We start from the raw sequence: 22,838 nt of genomic DNA, 5'->3' as shown, positions 1-22,838 counted from the left end.
AATAAAATAAAAGCTACACAAATATAGAAAATGGGAATGCACTTGCACACTTATGAAAAGCATATTTAGCTGAGACTTGTTTGCATCACTCAAGAAATTAATGCAGGTTGAAGTCACACAATATTCAAGTTAGTACAGTACCATAGACGGCATATTTTATCAAGGAATCAAATATAGATATGTACAAAGTTTAATCTTATGCATATTAAAATGACTGAACTTACTTTCTGCATCGGTGAGGTCACTGGCTGTTGGCGGGCTGGTCTGAGTCAAGGAACAGGCTCCACTCAGTAACTGCTGGACAAGAGCTGAACTGATATCTGCAAATTCAGTCCGTGAAATTCCAGTCTCATTTTTAACATGATAAATTTTAGTTAGTTCTTCTGCAGAAAAACAGGTCTGAAACACAATAACAGAATTATCCTACTGTAACACTTTATCAAAAATAACCAGTCATTAATCCAGTTAACAGTCTGGCAGTATATCCCATTGAGTTACGGCAATGACTCTTTAATAAACTCTGTATATCTACAAGCAGTGTTTCCTTTAAACCACGTTTTCTGAGTTGCAAAATCTTGGACAGGGAAGTAATGTGTAGCAAAAATTCATGCTCAGCCCTCTCTCTCAAGGAGTGAATGAAATAATATTTGATTTTTAAGGTATAAACAAAGTACAGAGCACTAAAGATATGTATATTCGGAACTAAGTATTTGACAAGAGATAAGGACCATCTGGCCCACCAGTCTGCCTTAGTCATGCCTACTGGATAACACCAGATTAAAATTAACTAAAGATTTACATCCATTTACAGTGTTTTTAACCTATGCATTGTTTATCCCATGGATTTCTGAACTCTGCTACTGTATTATACATCATTATTACATCAGTGGGGAAGTCAAACTCATTTCTACAAGAGTAAGAATTATAATATCAAATTGCCAAAAATGCCACTCACTCCACATTTTAAACTAAAGGCCTTTTTTTCTGTGAATCTCTCAACTCTGAATATTTTCGGGGGTTCAAAACGAAAACACCTTGCAGTTTTCTTCAGTAGGCTGGAACAGTACCTCTGATTGGAAGACTGCAGTAGTGGAATCCATTAGCAAACATGGGGACAGGAGGTTAGGTTATGGTTATAAGGGGATCACACTTTTCAGTCCCCCTCTCCCTGGTGAAACATATACCAGATTGCTGGAAAGGAGACTTCATCTAATATTTGAACCTCTTATTCAGGAGAAAAAGAAATAGCATTTGTTAACTGAGATACAGCACTGATCCACATGGACTCATTTCATGTTCAGCCCGGGAACGTACTGTTTGTAAGTGGCTTGCACAGGATCACACAATAAGTAAATGGATGCTGTAGGAATCAAACACGGGGCTTCTACAAAGCACAGGTATAGCAGCTATACCCTGGGATTCATGAAGCTCAGCGCAAGGTCGGCGTAAGGCTTGCACTGGCCGTGCAGCGTATATATGGAGTAGTAGCACCATATGCATATTAATGAAGGCGCGCAGCCGCCACAGCCACGTGCATAGGAAACATGCGCTAGTGCATGGGGCGTATCAAAGATGTGCACAGAGGTGTGTCAATGTCGGCTGTCGATGAGCAACCTAAACTGCTGAATATTATATTCCGCCTGCAATAGTAATCGCACCTATCAGTGTCCGTGGATACTGAAACGTATGCAAAGCATGCAAGATAGTTCCTGCGAACAGAAAATGAATAAGCAAACACAAATGCATGGTAGGGAATAATGTGTCCCTAACCCTTGAACAAATTACATGGAAAACCGTGTGCCCATAGACCAATGTAGTGTAGATAGCTATACCATGTGGAAGTGAAACGCATCATATGTTAGCGTGCCGCCAGTAAGTACGTCCAGCCCAATAGAGAGGGTCACCAGCTGACCCATAATGTGAGGGAGGGTACATAGCTGGGCAGATGTGTCCATAACAAAATACACGAGGAGAAATGTAGATATATTTAGCGACCGTATGTCCGAATCATATCCCACAAGGCATGTAATAGTCACATACAAAAGGTATGTCCACATTACACATACCAAATGTGATAGGAAACAGAATACGCATGTAAACGAAACAGAAGGAGCATATAAACAGCTACAACAATAAGGACACATGTAGGCCAAAAAGAACAGTATGATCCGTAACGTTGACTAAGATTACCACCTGTCCCAGTTTGCGAGCGGCAGTCCCTCTGTGGGCAGATGTGTCCTGACACAAACTTGTAAAAATGGCAAAGGTCCAGAGATTATAGGACATAATTATTCCTTAGACGTTATGTAATAGTTGCATTAAACAGTTTCTCTGTATGTATATTACATAAATGTCATAAGAAACAGAATAAGCCACCAAAATGCTACAAGAATAAGCTTAAATATAGGCAAGAATTGTAAGTTCTATCTGCCGAACTGACCGTGGGTATGTGTCGGCCTGTAAAATGTGATGTGTTCACCGCAAATGTGGAAACCCTACCATCGACTGTGGGGAGGCATTGTCCACAACAGTCGGATATGTGTAAGGAATAGCTTGGACATAGGAAAAGGTGCCATCCTACCAATGAGTACAACAGGCTGGCAAAATCCAGAAGTCAGCAGTATAAGCTGAAATTGTATGTGACACAGTCGAACGGGTAGTACCTGGGTATACCAACCAAGTAATGAAAGTTAAGTATGGGCGTGTACCTATGTGCGTGAGGTTTAGCATGTGGAAAGCAAACATGGCAGGGTAGTCCACACAACCATAAAGGTACCTGACACATGTAGGGTATTCAATGTGTTACTCTGGCCGTGTCATGGGCCAACAACCAAAGTAGTGAACTATGGGGTGTGAGGAATTTGCGTGTGAGGGGTGGATGATTAATGGTAAAATCCTCCAAGGCGATACTGTGTTGTATGCAGAAAAGGTGAACCGGAGGTGTACGAGGGGGCAGCGGGTGAAGCTGAAAGAAGCACAAACACATGTAGAAACAGCTGCAAGACAAGCAGACAGGCCATAGTGTAGAACACAATCCCACAAACATATGAATATGGAAATGTGCGATACAAATGTATAGATATGTCACCATCACATACCCACAGATTGGTCCTGATGGAACTGGCCATAACAAATGCAACACACCTGGATGCATAATGGCCTACCCAGCATCCCCTCCACATCACACAACCCACTCCCATACCAGAACGTCCACCAAATCCAGCTGTACTTGGCCTACTGGTTTGTTGCAGACACAGCTACACATAGTGACCCCTACGCATCTGTAGTAGGTAGTGTCACCCTAGGCAGTTTCAGGATTGCAAACCATGTATCCCTTGCATGTAAAACCCCCTGCACATTTTTGTAAAGCCACAAAAATCTTCGGAATCTGTCTTGTTTTGGTCTTGTCAAATTTTTGGGATATCCCTCATGGGATAACTAACCTGTGTAAATAGTAGAATGGGTATGAAGACACGATGTCCAATCTTGTAGATATCTGGACACAAGTCAGAATGTGCAGTAGAGGTCCATGATACTGTCCAGCCTGAAGTGGTCATGCATAACCTACTACCCAGGATAAAACACCTTCCCGTGATGCACGTGTTCCGACACGAATAGGCGGGAGAATATATTGCACACATTCGCATAGTGGCAAACGGCATAAGGGTGATGAAGACACTGACGTAAACAGAATAACTCTGATCAAGTGTGAGGGACACTTACTGTGTGCAGGCATGACTGACCATACCTGTCAACCTGTGTGAGCAAGATATCGGGACAGAGCCGTGAATAAATGTGAGACAAAGGCCCAAAAGTAGGGACAATTTGTAAAGATAGCTCTTAGAAACAGAAATTTGATAGAATAACAGTTTGCACATTGGCATTAATGTCCTGAAGAGTAAGAAAAGTCTGAAACCCAACTGTCTGTCATCACATTCCGACTTCAGTCTTTAAAGATTAGCTACTGCTGTGCCAGAACACAACAGTGTATTACAGAGGTCCATACCATACCTCTGAACTGTCCAGATTTTCGCAGAATGTCCAGAGTTTTGCATCATATTTTTGGTGTGTTCCTCCTAAAATCTGCACCTTTATGGTAAATAGCTGAGGATTGAAGTCATTAAATAATGAGAAATATTTGAGTTTAAGACTCCACATCCTTCAGAAAATTCATGCTAATGCAAAACCTATTATTCTATCAATGTTCTAAGCTTGTAAGAGCAATAGTTAAAATGTGTCCCTATTTGTCCCCCCATCATTTAGGCTTTGCGCAAATTTTTTTCTCTAAGAGGTTGAGAGGTATGGTCCATACATATTTACAGTAAAAACCTTTCACATTTGTGTAATGTACAACTGCATACCTGTAGTCACTTCATGTCCAAAATAATAATCTCCATATGACTGAATACAGGAAATAGTCAAATGTGAATGGGAACACCCCTCACCGTGGAGTATGGACTGTAACAACCCCACTGCCAACAGAATAAGCTGCTGACAGGTGCCCAAACACCTGTGTCTGTAAACACAGGTAAAAATTCATAATAGGGAGAAACTCCCTGCCCATATGCTTCGTCTGAAATTTGAACTCGGCCAGGGAAGTTCCGTTCACCAGGCGGACAAGCCTAAACCCAGATCACTACATGAACACCCTGACAATCAAAGACCTGTATGTGCCAGGACTATAAGCCTTGGTGTTCTGCATATCCTTGGAGTGATTAACAATGCAGCTGGGATCCACAGCAGTAGGCAATAGGGAATGTGTAATATGTAGTACCGCGTTTTTCCCAGCAGGAGAATGGATGCCTGTGTTGTAAGTGAAGCGGTGAGGCATATGTTGATGTAGCTAAGTACTATGGGTATGCATATCAATGAGGCAGAACACCAATAGAATAGTGGTTCCGGCATCCGGCCAACATGAATGCAGTCCCAGTTGAACTACAACCACAGCACATATAAGTTTAAAGTGTAATGAATGCGTGTGTGCTGTAAACACATTTAAATATGTAAAGGTGAACGTGTGTTTTGCATATGTCCATAAACCGGAATACAGATATGTAACTGTTACGGTCACAATTAGGAAAGGCCACATAAGCACAAATATTTATTAAACATATGTAACCCACAATATGGATATGCAAGTGCCTGCGCGTGTGTAATCCGCTCACAGCATAGCAAATGAATGCTGTTTTCTCCACGTTATATATATATATGGCTCATACCTGTTAACCCCATAAAGTAAGAAACCGGACAAAGCCATGAAAACAACTGGTACAAATAGGGACAATTCCCAAATATTACCCTAACAAACATAGAAAGTGGATAGAATAACAGGTGTTTCACTAGCATGGATTCTCTGAAGGTATGAAGTCATAACCTCAAATGCTTGTCATTATTTTCCAACGTCAGTCTTTAATGATATGCCACTAATTTGCCAGATAGCCACAAGGTTATGAAAAACTGACCAAAGATAAGAGGCAAACATCTGTACATTCTGCAAAAATCTGTACAGTTGAAAGGTATGATATGGATATATGTGTGTATACACATATATCCACAGACTTAAACCAAAGAAATTTATGAAATGAGGAATGTACAGACATATATGGACATATGTATATATGTACATATATATATATATATATATATATATATATATATATATATATATATATATATACACACATGATACATTAATAGATATATACACAACAAACAAACATATGTCCTTGTAGATATAACACATGTAGATAAATAGGTCACGGTATAGCTATTATGGATAGACAGACAGACATGCATGAAAGGTGAATACACTGCTGCTTTCCTAACCATTGCTCGGAAAGTACCAGTGTGACAGACCTGCAAGTTCTACTCTTTAAACATGGATATAGGTGTCCTTTGCAGGACCCCAAAAATTGATCCCGTACTAAGTGTGTACAATAATCATCGACACAAAGGAGTCACAGCTGCAACTACGATATAGCTGTACATGCAACAGTAGCAGGTGCAAGGGTAATAACACATGGGTTGATAGAATGTATGACTTACGACCTGATATCCGGAGAGTTGACAGTGCTTAGAAGTGTCTTCATACTTTATTATCACTCACATTAAATATGTCTAATGAGTACAGTGGTGGGGTGTCAGGTATGGGAATCATGGGTATGCAAAAATGGGCCTAGGTGTTGGTTGGCACAGCTTTATTAGGTCCGCCCCATGGGAGTGATCAATATACATATATGGGTATAGCACACGCCTATATTCTCCAAAAAGGCTGAACCCATCTACTGGATATTGTGTAAACCATTGGGGGATGAGATAGGGACTTATATCAGTGTCATGTAGGCAATTATCATGGATGGACATGTGTACGGCCAAGATAGTAACCATACCTTCCAACCTTTCAGAATAAGACAGCTGGACAAAGGCATAGTACATGAAATATAAATAGGGACTATATTAAATATACCCCAGACAAAGTCAGAACGTTGATAGAATAATGGCGTAGTCAGGAGTACGAATGTTATGAGGGTTATTAATCATGAAATACAAATGTCAGTCATTATTATCTAACTTCACAGTCCTTAATGCCTTGCCAGTAATTTACCAGAAAGGCACATTATTATGAAAAAAGTAACAAAATCATTGGGACATTTACCCATAATGTGTACAGGTGAGAGGTATGAAGGTAACCCGTCCTAAATAAATGTACAGAACTAGTGATACTGGGTGGACAGGTGAGAAGAAAGATGTCAGGACAAATGACAAAACATGTGCAAGTCAAAAGCATGTACCTCGACAAATGTGAATGACAACGTATGCCCTGTGAAAGTCAATGTGGAAGGTTAATAAAATCAAACGAAATGTGTCCCTCAGGGTGTCATGCAGTGTCCCCGATACAGTGTCCAGTCCCCCATACTCGCACATGAGTTCTGCCACTGATGGAAAGTGCAAATACCGGCGAACACATAAGGTATATGATAGAATAATAAGTGTGGATAAGCACCTGTTGGCCTTTGTGAGGAATACAACCCTCTGGGTGGGTGTGTCCTGCAATAGGAATGTAATGGCATCTGGCCTGTGATGCCACCATATATTGTGTGTATTGGTGTAAGAAAACGATATCCTGTATCAGAAACAAATACATGTCAGAGGAAACAGTATTATCGACTCAAGATAACTCAGAAGGTATGAAAAGCGCTGCAGTAGGAAGTTCAGTACTGACCGCAGGTATGTGCTGACATGTCAAATGACACAGCAGTCTATATAAAGTAGCTATAGGGTGGTCACCTTTGCAAATGACAGTGGGAGCTGCTCTGTAGAAATGCCAGACGTAGCAGGTCACAACATACCCACAGCCATGCATACACCACAAACAGACATAGCACACAGCAAAGCCTAGGCCATGATACACGAAGCCTCCGGCGTGTACGAGTAGAGAGAGAGTAGAGCAAGGAAAGATGTCTGCCAAGCTATTCAGCAAACTCCTGTAGGGGCATGTAAGACCGCCCGTAACACGAACGTTGCACGGACAATGTTGGGATATGCAACATACCCTATTTGTATGTGAAAGCTATGCAAATGATGTAAATATGCAATACATGAAACAGTAAGCTGTCCATGCAAGAGCAGAGTTATGTGCAGAAATGTACCCGGATGTTAAGCGAGTAACGTTCTGCACGTTGCTAAATGGAGCAATGACAGCTGCAAATACAGTATGAATACAGTCGAAGAAGCATGCCAATGTCCAAATATAAGGCCAGTGGCATTATTGTCCATTGGATATCAATAAAACTGTAGTTGTCCTCCCCGATCTCCAGTGTGGAAGCGTAGCGCAGCAGCACGAGAACGCACTGTGCTTCAAAACAAGTCAAATATGTATAATATACATACAAAATGTAGGTTTAGTTAGATGTTAGTACACCATGCAGATGAATGGCAAGCTGGAGACACCATGGCTACTGCGTACTGGTTGTTATGTGTGGAAGTGCTCTGTCAGAGATGTAATCAAGCATTTGTAGGCAATCTGATGCAAGTGAGGCTGAGGATAGTGAATCACAATATGTCATGCCATATGGGCCAAGCTTCTACAGTGTAGTGTAGGATAAGGGGACTATTAGAGTAGAAGACAGGTGACAACATGAGTGTGTATGTATAAAACACTGTAATCTTACCGGAGCAGTGTCACATGTTTGCTGTCAGTACTCATCAGTGTAAGAGGCGTGTTATGATCTATCCTAGGGGAAGTCAGGAGACTGACGGTGTACACCATGGATGCCACCAATGTTTCCTGCAATCCTGCCTACAGTGTGTCCGCACCTGTGTGCGCCAGTAAGCCTGAGTAAGCATGTGTGTGCGCGTGTCAGCCCGTATGTGCGCGTTGAAGAACGCGTAGGCTAGTGTACGAATGTTGAAGCCCGTTAATGTTGTGTATGCCAGTGTACGCGTTTGTAAGCATGTATAAATGTGTACTACACACATCACACATGTACTGCACACTCAGAAACACATGCTGCCAATACTACACACATCAGTGAAATGGCACATGGATGGAGAATACATCATCAGAATTAACAGTGCTGTAAACTATGCTACATTGATGGTCATAGCTGCAATGCATCATGCCTGATGATATACACCTAGAAGGATATCACACTTTATGTTAACAACATTCTAACATCAATACAGTGGTATAAAGCCACCGTGTGCATCAGCACCAGGTTAGTCTGATCCTGCATCAATGTTACACATCACAGGTGGTGGCACAGGTGACATCATATGCACAGGGTGTGGTGTTACATTTCCAAAGCTGTCATTGAGCCATCCAATCTACACGTAGGTGTGTGTGTGTGTGTGTGTGTGTGTGTGTGTGTGTGTGTGTGTGTGTGTGTGAGGGACAATGGTTATTGCATGGCCCAATGGTGATGCAATGGGTGCGTGTATGTGATAGCCCTAGCTGTTTGTGGTAAGTGTGTGTGACTGCATATACACAGGTACAGCATGTGTCAGCCATATACAGGAGGTTGTGGGACAGTCACAGGCCGTACCTGCCAGGCTGTACAGATCACCATTACTGGCCATGGACACCCCTCCATGCATCCAACACTAACCCAGTCCTGCACCTGTCACTGTATACACATACAGTCCTGGGATCTGTACCACAACCTGTGGATAAATGGGAGTCAGTAATGTTAACCTGAGTTGCATAGTATTGTCAGTTAATACATACGTATATGAGCCATATTCACCCTCCAAAGTAATAACCACTGCTGACTGTTGCCGAAATGTGCACACAACCATTCAAAGGTGCTGTACTAACATTGTTTCCAATGCCCCTTGTAATACCCAGCAACACAATAACCGGTCACTACACAAGTATAACCCAGGATCACTACAGCACACAGTATGTGCACTATCACAGAGCCATAGCAAATGTACATACATCCAAGGTGATCACGTACAGATAATGCAGCACACTCAAGAGTGATTAACTCAACATACATATCTATATACAATATATATATATATATATATATATATATATATATATATATATAGAGAGAGAGAGATAGATATACACACACACACACACACACACACACACACACACACACACACATACACAACACACTTGGCAGGGTTGGGAGCAGAACACAGACGTAACCACTGTACCACACAACAGCATTACGCAGTTACAGAACGTGCTACCGTGATTAGTAGATCACAGCATTCACACAGGCATATGTCTAGCCTGCAGACAGCAGCATCAAAGGCAAAGATGCCGCACGGATGTTATGGAGAGTGAATACTGTAAAAGCAATGTACTGTTGTCATGCAGCTGGAAACACACACACACACACACACACACACACACACACACTTGGCAGGGCTGGGAGTCGAACATACACCTACCTACCCTATCACACTACAGCATGACGCATTTACAGAATGCGCTACCGAGATTACTGAACACAGCACTCCCAGAGGCATACTTCTAGGCACGTGTCATCATCCGCAAAGGCAAAGACACCGGTAGGAAATATCTGTGGTGTAAGGCATCTAAAAGCATGACTGAGTCCCCAGGCGGACGGGAGCATGCGCGCGCGCGAGCGCGTACACACACACACACACACACACACACACACACACACACACACACACACACACACACACACACTTGGCAGGGCTGGGAGTCGAACATACACCTACCTACCCTATCACACTACAGCATGACACATTTACAGAACGCGCTACCGAGATAACTGAACACAGCAGTCCCAGAGGCATACTTCTAGGTGCATGTCATCATCCACAAAGGCGCCGGTAGGAAATATCTGTGGTGTGAGGCGTCTAAAAGCATAACTGAGTCCCCAGGCGGATGGGAGCATGCGTACACACACACACACACACACACACACACACACACACACACACACACACACACTTGGCAGGGCTGGGAGTTGAACATACACCTACCTACCCTATCACACTACAGCATGACGCATTTACAGAACGTGCTACTGAGATAACTGAACACAGCAGTCCCAGAGGCATACTTCTAGGTGCGTGTCATCATTCGCAAAGGCAAAGGTGCCAATAGGAAATATCTGTGGTGTGAGGCATCTAAAAGCATGACTGAGTCCCCAGGTGGACGGGAGCATGCACGCGCACACACACACACACACACACACACACACACACACACACACACACACACACACACACACACACACACTTGGCAGGGCTGGGAGTCAAACATACACCTACCTACTTTATCACACTACAGCATAATGCATTTACAGAACACGCTACTGAGATAACTGAACACAGCAGTCCCAGAGGCATACTTCTAGGTGCGTGCCATCATCCGCAAAGGCAAAGGTGCCGGTAGGACATATCTGTGGTGTGAGGCATCTAAAAGCATGACTGAGTCCCCAGGCAGATGGGAGCATGCGTGCACACACACACACCCACACACACACACACACACACACACACACACACACACACACACACACACACACACACACACACACACACACACACTTGGCAGGGCTGGGAGTCAAACATACACATACCTACCCTATCACACTACAGCATGACGCATTTACAGAATGCACTATCGAGATAACTGAACACAGCAGTCCCAGAGGCATACTTCTAGGCATGTGTCATCATCTGCAAAGGCAAAGGCGCCGGTAGGAAATATCTGTGGTGTGAGGCATCTAAAAGCATGACTGAGTCCCCAGGCAGATGGGAGCATGTGCACACACACACACACACACACACACACACACACACACACACACACACACACACACACAGGCAGGGCTGGGAGTCAAACATACACATACCTACCCTATCACACTACAGCATGATGCATTTACAGAACACGCTACCGAGATTACTGAACACAGCACTCCCAGAGGCATTCTTCTAGGTGCGTGTCATCATCTGCAAAGACAGGGACGCTGACAGGCATTGTATAGAGAGTGATCAGTCTGAAAGCATACAGACATATTACTGTCCCACGGTAGACGTAGACAAACACACGGCAGTGGTGTGATTGGGGCAACTAAAGATTTTACGGAGCACTACAACAACAATACATAGACACGGGACGGGCCACAGACAGTACACCCTTCAAGATAGTCGACCAGTGTGTACTCAGTAGGCATCCATCGTGACGTTGAAAATCGACATCTGTTGCCTGGAAGACCACCATCGCTATACAGGATGTCAACGGCCATGCCCATGCACAGAGGGACATCACCAACACAAGGTGTCACTGGACATGGCCACACGTTTAGTAATACACGTCCGTTCAGACTGTACTGTGTGTCAATCTACACAACGGCGTACTGGGCATGCTCACACACTTAGAAGTTGCAAAGGGCCATCGTGCATGCAGATGGAGTCTAAACACGCAAGGGCTCGGTTTGGACTGTCCTATGTGTCCATCTACACAACAGCATACAGGGCATGCTCACACACTTAGCAGTTGCAAAGGGGCGTTTTGCATGCAGAGTCTAAACACGCAAAGGCTCAGTTTGGACTGTCCTGTGTGTCCATCTACACAGCAGCGTACTGGGCATGCTCACACACTTAGCAGTTGCAAAGGGCCGTTGTTCATGCAGACGGAGTCTAAACATGCAAGGGCTCAGTGTGGACTGTCCTATGTGTCCATCTACACAACAGCGTACAGGGCATGCTCACACACTTAGCAGTTGTAAAGGGCTGTCTTGCATGCAGACAAAGTCTAAACACGGAAGGGCACAGTAAGCTATAACTCTCCCCATGCACAGGGCGGACACTCACATGCAGTGACCAGTACAGACTCAGGTGCCATCACAGCTGTCACAGGTCCAGATCACAGATGTACACACCGCAGTCTACACTGTAGCCCTCAAGACATCACCATGTCATTGGTGCAGCAATACACAGCCATACATTACCACAACACCATGTGACACATGACCAGTGGACTGTACAGAGGTCTGCAGCAACTGTGCAGAGTACACATGTACCAACAGGCTTCCAACAGGTGTTATGCATTGCAATGATACCACTATACATGACCAGGTCAGCTCAAGACATACCAGGGGCCCTGGGTCTTACACAGCTGTGACAGATGAGTGTTGCTGTACACCAACAAACACACATGTTTGGATATGTCATACATGTGATTGCAGTGGATGTGTGCATGGACCACACACACAACACATGTACATAGCATAGCTTTGGCTGTCCCCTGTGCAGAAAAGTGGCTTAAACAATCATACACACGCAAATGGAAGGCGGGTCCATGTCTGTTGAATGCTCACAGTACAGGAGTTAGCAATGTTGACTGAGGACACATTCCCCTGTACTAGTCGCCCATGACACCCATTATATCATAGCACAGTCCATGTGTTATGTATGTCAACACACATGTCCACCAATAGCAATGTATACAACATGGCTACAGGAGACTCATGTAGGAACAACACACATGTACAATCTGTACTGTGCATGCAGCAACCATGCATGTGCAGTGGCTGATGTCTGTAACTCATCTGTGCCTAACTACAACATGCAGTCGCAATGCAGCCCCATCATTGACACCTGTATATGGTGACATACTGACAGTATGGTTAGTTGTACATCACGTATGGAGGGATGTGTGTACATAAAGTGGTGATCCACCTGTGTAGATGGATGTTTGCCGGTGATGGCTCACAGGTGTGTCACACGCCATCCTACCATGACATGTGCAAAGAGTACACTATGTCACTGTTACTTGACGGTGATGACATAACACTTACACAGCGGTCAGGTGTTACCAACTGTACGTCACATGACACCTGTAACACTTACATCCTCCCGTGTGCATATAGCAGCACAATTGCCAGACATAGCGTTGGTACACATAAGGCGGACAATACCACTGCATGTCTGTCAAACATCTCATCATATGGCAGGTGTATCATTCCCAGCACTGCCATGTGTGTCTGCTTGAGTGACCACATATGCCACATATGGTGGGGATTATGTCTCAATTGTTACACACCCCTGTACACCGTTGTAGAGATCTGTACATACTGTAGTGTGGAAAGCATGACGTCGGCAGGTGTGGTGCATAACACACATCGGCTATCCGTATACACATTTGTGGTCACCACAGTGTGTGTGTATGTATGTATGGCTGTCTGGTGCTTGGTGTGAGGGTGTATGCTACCATACAGTGAAAACTGGATCACCAACCCCTCATAGTGAAGCAGTCTACTACCCTGTTGATGCCATCGGTCCCGGCTGCACTGGCTACCTGTGCATGTTCCTTCTCTGTGTCAGGTCATGTGGGTGCAAAGTACTGTGAGGGTGATGACCACATAGGCAAGGGTCCCCACTTCAACACTATGGGGTGTGCATTATAGTGTTGTAGACCCCATGAATGTGAGCATGTTCCTGTAATGTGACAGGGTATTACTGCTACACAGTGTGGCCTCATGCTATCAAGTGGCCTCTAATGACATCATTGGCCAGACCGCTATGTACAACCCCTGCACCATGTCAACATACCTGTAATGTTTCCTGGTAGATATGTCACATCTCTGGCCACTGTAGCCTGTACAACTGACCACATGCTTCAAGTGCAGTATATGTGCGGACATCTGTGTCATTTTACACTTTCCAACAGTCAGGTTGAGGGTACGTTTAGCATGCTGATATTGCCATATGTGCCTGTGAGTACTCCACAGTTACACCTGGGGGACTGCAAACACTGCTACATGTAGGCACATGCCAGTACCCCATAGGAGGGAACCAGGGCATCATTACCAACATGCTGTTACTGTTGTAACCAAGGCACATACTGTGAACATATCACTATGCATGCTGCACCTGTACTACATGGTATGTCTGGTGCATGTCGACAGTACACAACCGATGTCTTATACACGTCTCTCACTATTCACACACAACCAATGCAACATACACTTCCCTCACTATGCATACACAAGTAATGTAAGATACACCTCTCACTATTCTGTTCACCCTGTGCATCAGACCATTTGAGCATATCCCTGCACCGATGGTGTGGATGACAGGGATGTGGCACAGGCTTCATCATATACACAGGGTGATACTGTTTGCCAGGGGCATAGGCTGCACCAATGGATGACATCATGTGTGTGGGTAAGGGCCGGTGATTTGATTGGACATGTCTGTTCAGTATGCATGTGGGTGTTGTGGAGCCCTACAGTTGTGTTTGCTGTGTGCGTGTATGTGTGCACACAGTTCTGTCATTTGTGAGGCCTACACAAGGGTATTATTGACAGCTCCAGATTGTACAGACCAGGTTGTACATCTCACTGCATCCGACCACAGCCACGTGTCCTGTGCCTGCCAGGGGTTGCACGGGCACTACCAGGCGGAGGTACAGAATGGCTACTGTCTGACGACACATGGCCACTGGAACCGTGTCCCTGCTGGGAATGTCCAGGGCCACATCCACGTGGCCTACTGTGTCCTGGTGTGGACAGCGCAGCACCAGCTGCACTGCTACTGCTACCGGCACTATGGGAGTGGCCATGTGAGGTGGCACACTCATGTTGACCTGCACTAGGTGGTGTAGCTGGCCTACGTCCACATGGCCTATGCCTCACTCCTACCAGATGTTCCAGCACAGACAGCTCACACTCACGGATTTCCATGCCACAGTCAAGGATTCTGTCCATGTCACCCAATCTCCTGTCCAGAACATCAGCAATCTGCTGTTGAGCACCTGCCAATGCCTGGATGTTGCTGTTTAGGGTACGGATAGCAGCCCTCTGCAGCATCTGCCCTTCTTCTGTTCTGCCGTTCGGCATGTGCCTGTGCTGCCATTACAGTCTGGAGCATTCATCTGGTGATTCCAGCTGCTGCGCTATGTCCTGCAGGTGAATGTCTGCCAGAGGTCCTCCTATGAGCAGCACCGGCCACATGCCTGTGTGGCACATCTGCAGTCAGTACACTGACACCATGGTGTGGAGACACACCTTCTGTAACCACCACATGTTCCTGTTCAACACTAACAGATGCTGACTGTCCTTCCTCTATGGCCACTGGTGATGCGGTATGTGTTTGCAGCTGAACTGTGTGCGGGGAAGAGGGGGACATAGCTGGGATGGCAACCGTTGGCACAGATTCTGCCCCTGACAAACCTGCCTGTACCTCATCCATATGTTCATCACTGCTAGCATCTGTGGGGACACTTACATCAGATGGACCGCAGGAGGGTAGCGCACCTACATCACCTGTGAATGCAAAGAAAGACTCTAAATTACAATAGACACGCACTGACACACACACACACTGACACACACACACACACACACACACTGATACACACAAACACTGACACACACACACTGACACACCATGCATGTGATATGACAGATGGCATGCAGCATGCCTGTGATACAGCTGACAGCATGCGGCTCAGACATCAATAGTGTTTGTAAGCATACCCCCTGGAATGCACATTAGAGCAAGCAGGTGTCATATCATTAGCCATGCACTTCACATGATCATGGTAGTATGCATTCATCCCCGTGATACACCATGTGGACCAGAACAGGATAACAGTACACATGGCTGACGTGACCTTGACATGTAATCTGCTGACATGTGCATTAACATGCATACATGTCTGACACAATGGTGCCCTGACACATGTACAGCATCGTACTGGGTATCACATTGCGGTGTTGTCCATATGCCCTACAGATAGAATGCATGTTGAGCAAATGTGCATGGGCATGGTAGGGGACTGTGAGCCATCTACATTGCTGTACAGTGTGAAGTACAGACACTGTGCCATTGCACGGCATCATGAGGTGTATATATTGCTAAACAGTGTATAATATGTACACATTGCATATACAGAACTGCATGCATACCCATGACATACCTGTGGATTGTGACACACCACACCAAACCATGCCGTGTCATGTGACAGGTCACTGGAGGACATACAGATGACACCCCTGCATGATAACTACAGAGTGTTAGCTGCCTGGCAACCATGTCCACACATAGCGGACCTGTCACGGCACCATTTCACACATGACATTGATGTACCACACACACAAGGTGCACAGCTAACAGTGATGTCCTACGGCAGCAAGGGAAATGTACAGTATCTGTGGCCTGGTGTCACTGTCAGTGGAAGCTGTAAAGGTGACTACTGTCATGCTTTGACACAGGCGTCATGTTCAACACATCTTATGAGGTTGACGTCAGTGACACCTCCACTAGCTGTGCACAGGCATTTGAGATGTGCTGCATACCACCTCACCTGTACAATCGGTCTAGTAGGGCTATAATTGGACCATGTGTGGACAAAGTGAGACAGGGTGTATCCATATCACAGCTACTGTGTGGCTACATGTCTCTGGCCATCCCCCATGGCCATGTGTGCACATATGTTGGTCATATGTGTGTGATGGCCATCTATCACACATGTCTGTGTTGTCCCATATGACATACACCCATAGATGTCGGATATGTCACCATCCACAGGGCTATGCAGACAACAGGTGTATGTGTGGTATGTGGGGTATGGGTTATGGGAAAGTGTGACAATATTGCAACCAAAGCACTAAGTGTCTGAGACATGTCGGATGGCACATCACAATGTGTGAACCCATTGCAGGGGCATATAACACAATGGTGACGCCTGTGGGCTGCCCATATCACTGCTCATGCGTGGTACTGTTTTGTGTACCACACATTTTGTTCCACTGTATAGTACATATGCTTCCATTGTAGAACACCTCCACCGTTGTATGCACAGCTGGACTCACATGTAGCATTGACAAATACTGTGGTTTCATGTCTGTGTGTCATTTCATTTGCATATATTGCACATGGGTGGCCTGTGTGGATGATGGGTGATGCAACCTGTATTTCATGTCTGGAATGAACATCATTTTTACAAGTATTAACTGGCCAATTGGCGAATAGATCTATGCTTTGACATGCCTGATACCGATGACAGTCTCACCTGCAATGGACTCTTGTCTGTGCGACACACCAGAGGTACCTGTATAGGGTGACACAGCAGTATGAACATTATCTATGACTGTATGACAGCCACAGGGTACACTGTGCAAGTTAACACATTTGCCTGTGCAATAGCATATAGTAAGCACATGTGTGCATACCATACCTCTCAACCTCTTAGAACTATAAATCTGGACAAAGCCTACTATGATGGGGACAAATAGGGGCAGATGTGAAATATTGCTCTTACAAACTTACAAAGTTGCTAGAATAATAGGTTTGCATGCACATGGTTTTTACAAGGAATGTGCAGTTGTAAACACAAATGTTTGTCATCATTTAATGACTCCAGTCCTCAGCTATTTGCCAGAAAAGGACAGATATTAAGGAGAAACACTGACAATATGAGGCAGACATCTGGACATTCTGCAAATACCTGTACAGTTCAGAGGTATGGTGCATACACAGGGTAGCATACTGTAGTATGCAGCATGTGTGTCCACATACCTTGCATATGTTGTTACATTACATGATGTACAGTGACACATGCACATACATGGGATATACTGGCCATATGTTCAGTACTGACTTACCAGGCAACTCCAGGCTTATTGGTTGGGAGACACCCACCTCCATGATGGCAGCTAGTGTTTGTGGGAGCTGTTCCAAGGGTGTCCCCAGACTGGCCAGTAGCTCCTCTGTGTGTGTGAGTGGAGGCTGGGTTGGTGGCCCACCACCTGTTCCACCTTGTTCCCTGGTAATTGCAGTGGCACGCTGTTTTGCATGACATATCAAGTCCATGCAGTGTCTGCGCACCTGCTGGTAGGTGCGGTTGTGGCCACCCACTTCGTTGACCCTCCTGCAAAGATCCTGCCACAGGTCGTCCTGCTGCTGTGCATGCTGTGGCACATGGCTAAATAACACCTCATAGTTCTCATGGAGGTACGAGATTAGGACATCATTCTCCCGTCGGCTGTATGCTGGTAGGTGTGCACGAGGCATTATCTGTAAGACATGATGAAGGTGACAGGTCACATTTTCAGACATGTACAGTGATACTGCTGCACATACATTTCTAGTACATCTGCACAGTTATCTTTGCAAATCATCATGACACTAACACGACTGGCATGTATGTGTCTCACACATGTAACACCCATTATGCATTGGATATCATCTCCATATATGTGTCACCTCATTACAGTGTTCATACTGCATGTGACTGCTGTCTTCATGTGGGCATGTCTATTTGCCTGCACTGGTGTTCTTACCTATCTGCACATGCCTGGATGTGTCCACGGTAATGCTGTTGACCTTGATGTTGTGTATATGTCACATATCAACACAGACACAGCCTTAATGGACTTGGGCAGTGACAATGCACCAAGCATGCATGGAAACCTGTACATGCATCTGTTTTGCCATAGACATCTACACTGCACTGTACAGCTGTTCAACATCCTGCGACAGATCGCCTGTGTTACACATGTGATAGACATGGGACAATGGCTAGTCGGACGTCATTCGCAGGTAAGGTTATCAGCTATAGCATGTATGGGCTGGGTTTGCTAGCTGTATTTGACACCCATTACGCCACCGCGAGGGGCATCAGTGACACATTACTGATCCAGACAGTTGATACTACATCTACCATATGGCCATAACACCATGTATGACAGGGATGATATGTGCAGCTATGTGGACAGGGCTGCATGGTATGGTGGGAGTATGTCACAGGTGTGGCACAGGGATCTGTCCAGCATGTGGCCATCCTAGTCGTAGGACGGTGGTTGTCCATGACGTATGTCTTTCAGATCAGGCTATGGACATGTAGCATGTCCAACAGCATAGTGTGGCATATGTCTGTATGCAAGGTGGATAGCATGCTGCATACTGGAGGTGAGTATTGTGGAGGCTGGTATCGGCCATCCACGCATGGCCCCTACCCCTGGAAGGTGATGTGTTCCAATATTTGTCACACAGGTGCTGTGTATGCCTGTCCAATGATCTCCCTGCTCATGGATGCCACCCTGTCATGTCATGGGTACCTCGGATGACTACCTAAAGGGCCATGGAGATGTCTCCAGATCAGGGAGGTGTACTGCACAACACCATCCCTGACACAGTGTCCATAATGTTGACCACAGCCTAGGTGGTACTTAATGGGTACAGGGATATTCCCCTAGTGGTGACATCGCTGATATCATCCACCAGAATGTGCACATATGTCACACACCTCACACACACACCCCATTCTGTATGTTGTTCACAACACTCTGACAACTATTGCCCATAGGTCATGGCCATTCACATCCTCACATACACAGATGGCTGACATTTGTCTGTGTGGTATGGGCTACATTGAGGGTGGGGTACAACACATGAACCCTGGTTTACTGTAGCTGACACCGGTGGGATATGCACATGTCACTGGAGCACCTTTAGTCGTTGTGAGTCTGTCAACAGGCCACTGGTAAAACACTCCTGTGACATACAAAGGCATTTGTAGTCAAACATCCGTACTGTCTTGTACATCTGTACTGCTAACATCTACATTAATAATGGTTCATGGACTTGCAGACCATACCCGGCAGTGTTCTGATGTGGTTCCGCCAATATTGACTGTCGTCAACACTTGTGGGTTGATATTATCCAACACCCTATCTGTATTGTATGGGCATGCTCGGCACTTGTTCAGAGCTTCTTGGCAAGTTATGAGCTACTGCTTAGTATAACACCCATTCCACACCAGTCCTCACAGATACACTGTCTGTCCATACATTTCCAGCTTGTTTACAGTACAACAGCTGTCGTACACACGCATCACTCACATATCTCGTGAGACATGGTGGTTTATACGGCATGTCCACCTGGCACGTACCAGTTATATACAGGCATGTCCAACTGGCACGTACCAGTGCTATTGCCTGTCTATATGATGACTATGTTGTACATGTGGCAATAGAGCTATTGTCATGTACACAGTCAATGCATACCTCCCAACATACAACAGTACAGCCTGTGGGGGATGCACATATGCAGCCCTGCTGGGGGTTATACTGTCACCAACCCTGACTGCACCTGACCATCATGTGGGGATGTGTAACATTCGCAACACACCCCACTCATCACATAGTCCCACATGATCCCCACCACAGGCCACACATACGGAGACACCTTGTGCAGTATCCACACCATCCTATAGCCCACAGACAAGTGTGCCCATCACATACAGCCAATAGGGTGTCATAACATACACAACACAACTGTCATAGGTGATGCTGTCGGCAGTCACACTGCTGTTCCACTCAGCAGACTACACAAGGTGATAGTCACTTACATCCTGCTGTTGGGTAACTGGTTCTGCAACATAACCTATGCACCCATGCCACACCTCAGCAGGTACGATGTGACTGTCATTTTCCATGTTTGTGTGATTGAAGTTGTATCTCAGGGTACAGACTACATGTGCAGGGACATGCAATAGCCCACCAGTCTTGTAGCCCTGATGGTGTGGTCCGAGCCCTGGGGAGCATTTTGCAGTCATCCGGACCTTTTACCACTGTACAAGTTGCCCCATGCTTCTGCTGTCATTCCACAGGCATCTGGTATCTGTCCACTTTGACAGACCTGGTTAAACAACATGATGCTTTGGCACAGTTGAACTGCACCTGTCAGCCCTGGGAGTATGGATCACATGTTGGACTCTTGCTGCTTTTATACTGCCTGTCTTGCACAGTGTCCAATAACAGTCACCACCAGAACGGGAACTGGCTAGTGAAACATGTGGTCATGTAACACAATGCTTGACATCATCCTCTGTGATGCACGCAGGCAAGGCACACCTGATACTGCACCACTTCAGTATCTCTGCAGTGACTGGGACCTGCCTATAGCCTCTGCAGAGCACACCTGCAATGACTGGTTATAGATAGACCGTACCTCTCAGGCACGTACCTGGACTGGCACACCCACAGCTGAGGTGTACCCATATTCCACTATGTTGTACACACATCCCAGCTGGTTACTTAGCACAATGCATCACAGGTGCTCCACATGCAAATAACTGTGTCCGGAACTGCTATACACAGTGTTACAGGCTGCGGATTCAACATACCACACGGTTAACAGACCTCATTTCATGGTGTACTGTACAGTTGGGCTCATACTGCTGCTACTGATGTGAGACTGACAGTAACCCACACTTAACTGTGATAGCCACACATGTACTGACACATTAGGCGTACGCTGTCCGTGAGTTATAACCTCTGCTCGGCTGGATCGACCCATACACACCACCTCCAAGACCAACAGTATCCTTGACATGGACACTACCAACATGTGACTGCTATTCCACACCTGGGGTTATCCCCTCATTGGTAGAATCCGAACATATGCTACTCACCCTTGTTAGCTACATACTGACACCACACACTTCATGGCATGCACAGTACAAGAGTACTACAACACCTACTACAGATGTCTTATGACAGCGGTAGTTGACGTCATGACACACGTGCAGGTGGACAATGCACATACAACCACTGAGACATACCCCAGTGCACGTACACGACAAAATGGATCATGCTATTCCACACAGAGCCATGATGGTGCACAGCAGATAACAGATGCCACTCTGGGGGTGCAGTTCCATGGACATACTTTACAACAACAGGTGGGGGCTGTTGCAGTGGTGTACATTCCCATGGGTGGGGTAACTCACTTGTCAGCCTCTGTAGGGCCACGGGATCCCTCATCACATACTCCACAACTAGCTACGTACACATTACTGCAACACATTCCAAGATGTACCACAAGGCATTATGGTGGTATGTCAGTAGTCATATGCAATACCCACATCTGCTCACACATACAACTGTCACTCTGGAACATGACAGAAACAGGTGATGCTGGGAACATGCTGTCTGATGGCTTCAATGCTAACATTACACCCTCTCACTCCCTACGGGGCCACATTCCTTGCAGGAACATTGTGGTGTCCCTGCGGTCACACCTACACAGTACTGACCTGCACTCTATATGTCCTGGGACACTGGCCCCTTGTCACCCTACAACATCCCAGGCTGTGATGTCCACAAACCTCTGAATTACATGTCTCCCCACTGGGACACCATATTCAGTAATAGCCTTGTACCAGACATTGTGGCCCCTGACGGGCACACAGCAACAGTTACACACCACAAAGGTGGTGCCACAATGCATGACTGGGGCTATTGCCCTACACACCTGACTGGACTGTTCTGAATGGCTATAGGGCACATCATCATGGACATCATTCACTGAGACTTTGTTGTGCT

At 45.6% G+C, this 22,838-nt stretch overlaps 1 protein-coding gene across 1 annotated transcript in view; it reads right to left on the bottom strand.

The window, feature by feature from the left end:
• SLC39A4 (solute carrier family 39 member 4) overlaps positions 1-22,838 on the bottom strand; it is a 471,457-nt gene that overhangs the window by 417,957 nt on the left and 30,662 nt on the right. The window contains exon 2 of the mRNA XM_044067721.1: positions 225-399. Within this exon, the coding sequence (XP_043923656.1) occupies positions 225-399 (175 nt within the window). The remainder of the gene's footprint in view (positions 1-224; positions 400-22,838) is intronic.

This window comes from Protopterus annectens, chromosome 3.part1 (genome assembly GCF_019279795.1).
Source record: "Protopterus annectens isolate FY-2018-M chromosome 3.part1, PAN1.0, whole genome shotgun sequence".
Lineage (NCBI taxonomy): Eukaryota > Metazoa > Chordata > Ceratodontiformes > Protopteridae > Protopterus > Protopterus annectens.
The sequence above is the reverse complement of the archived record's forward strand: the minus strand, read 5'-3'. Positions and strand labels throughout refer to the sequence as shown.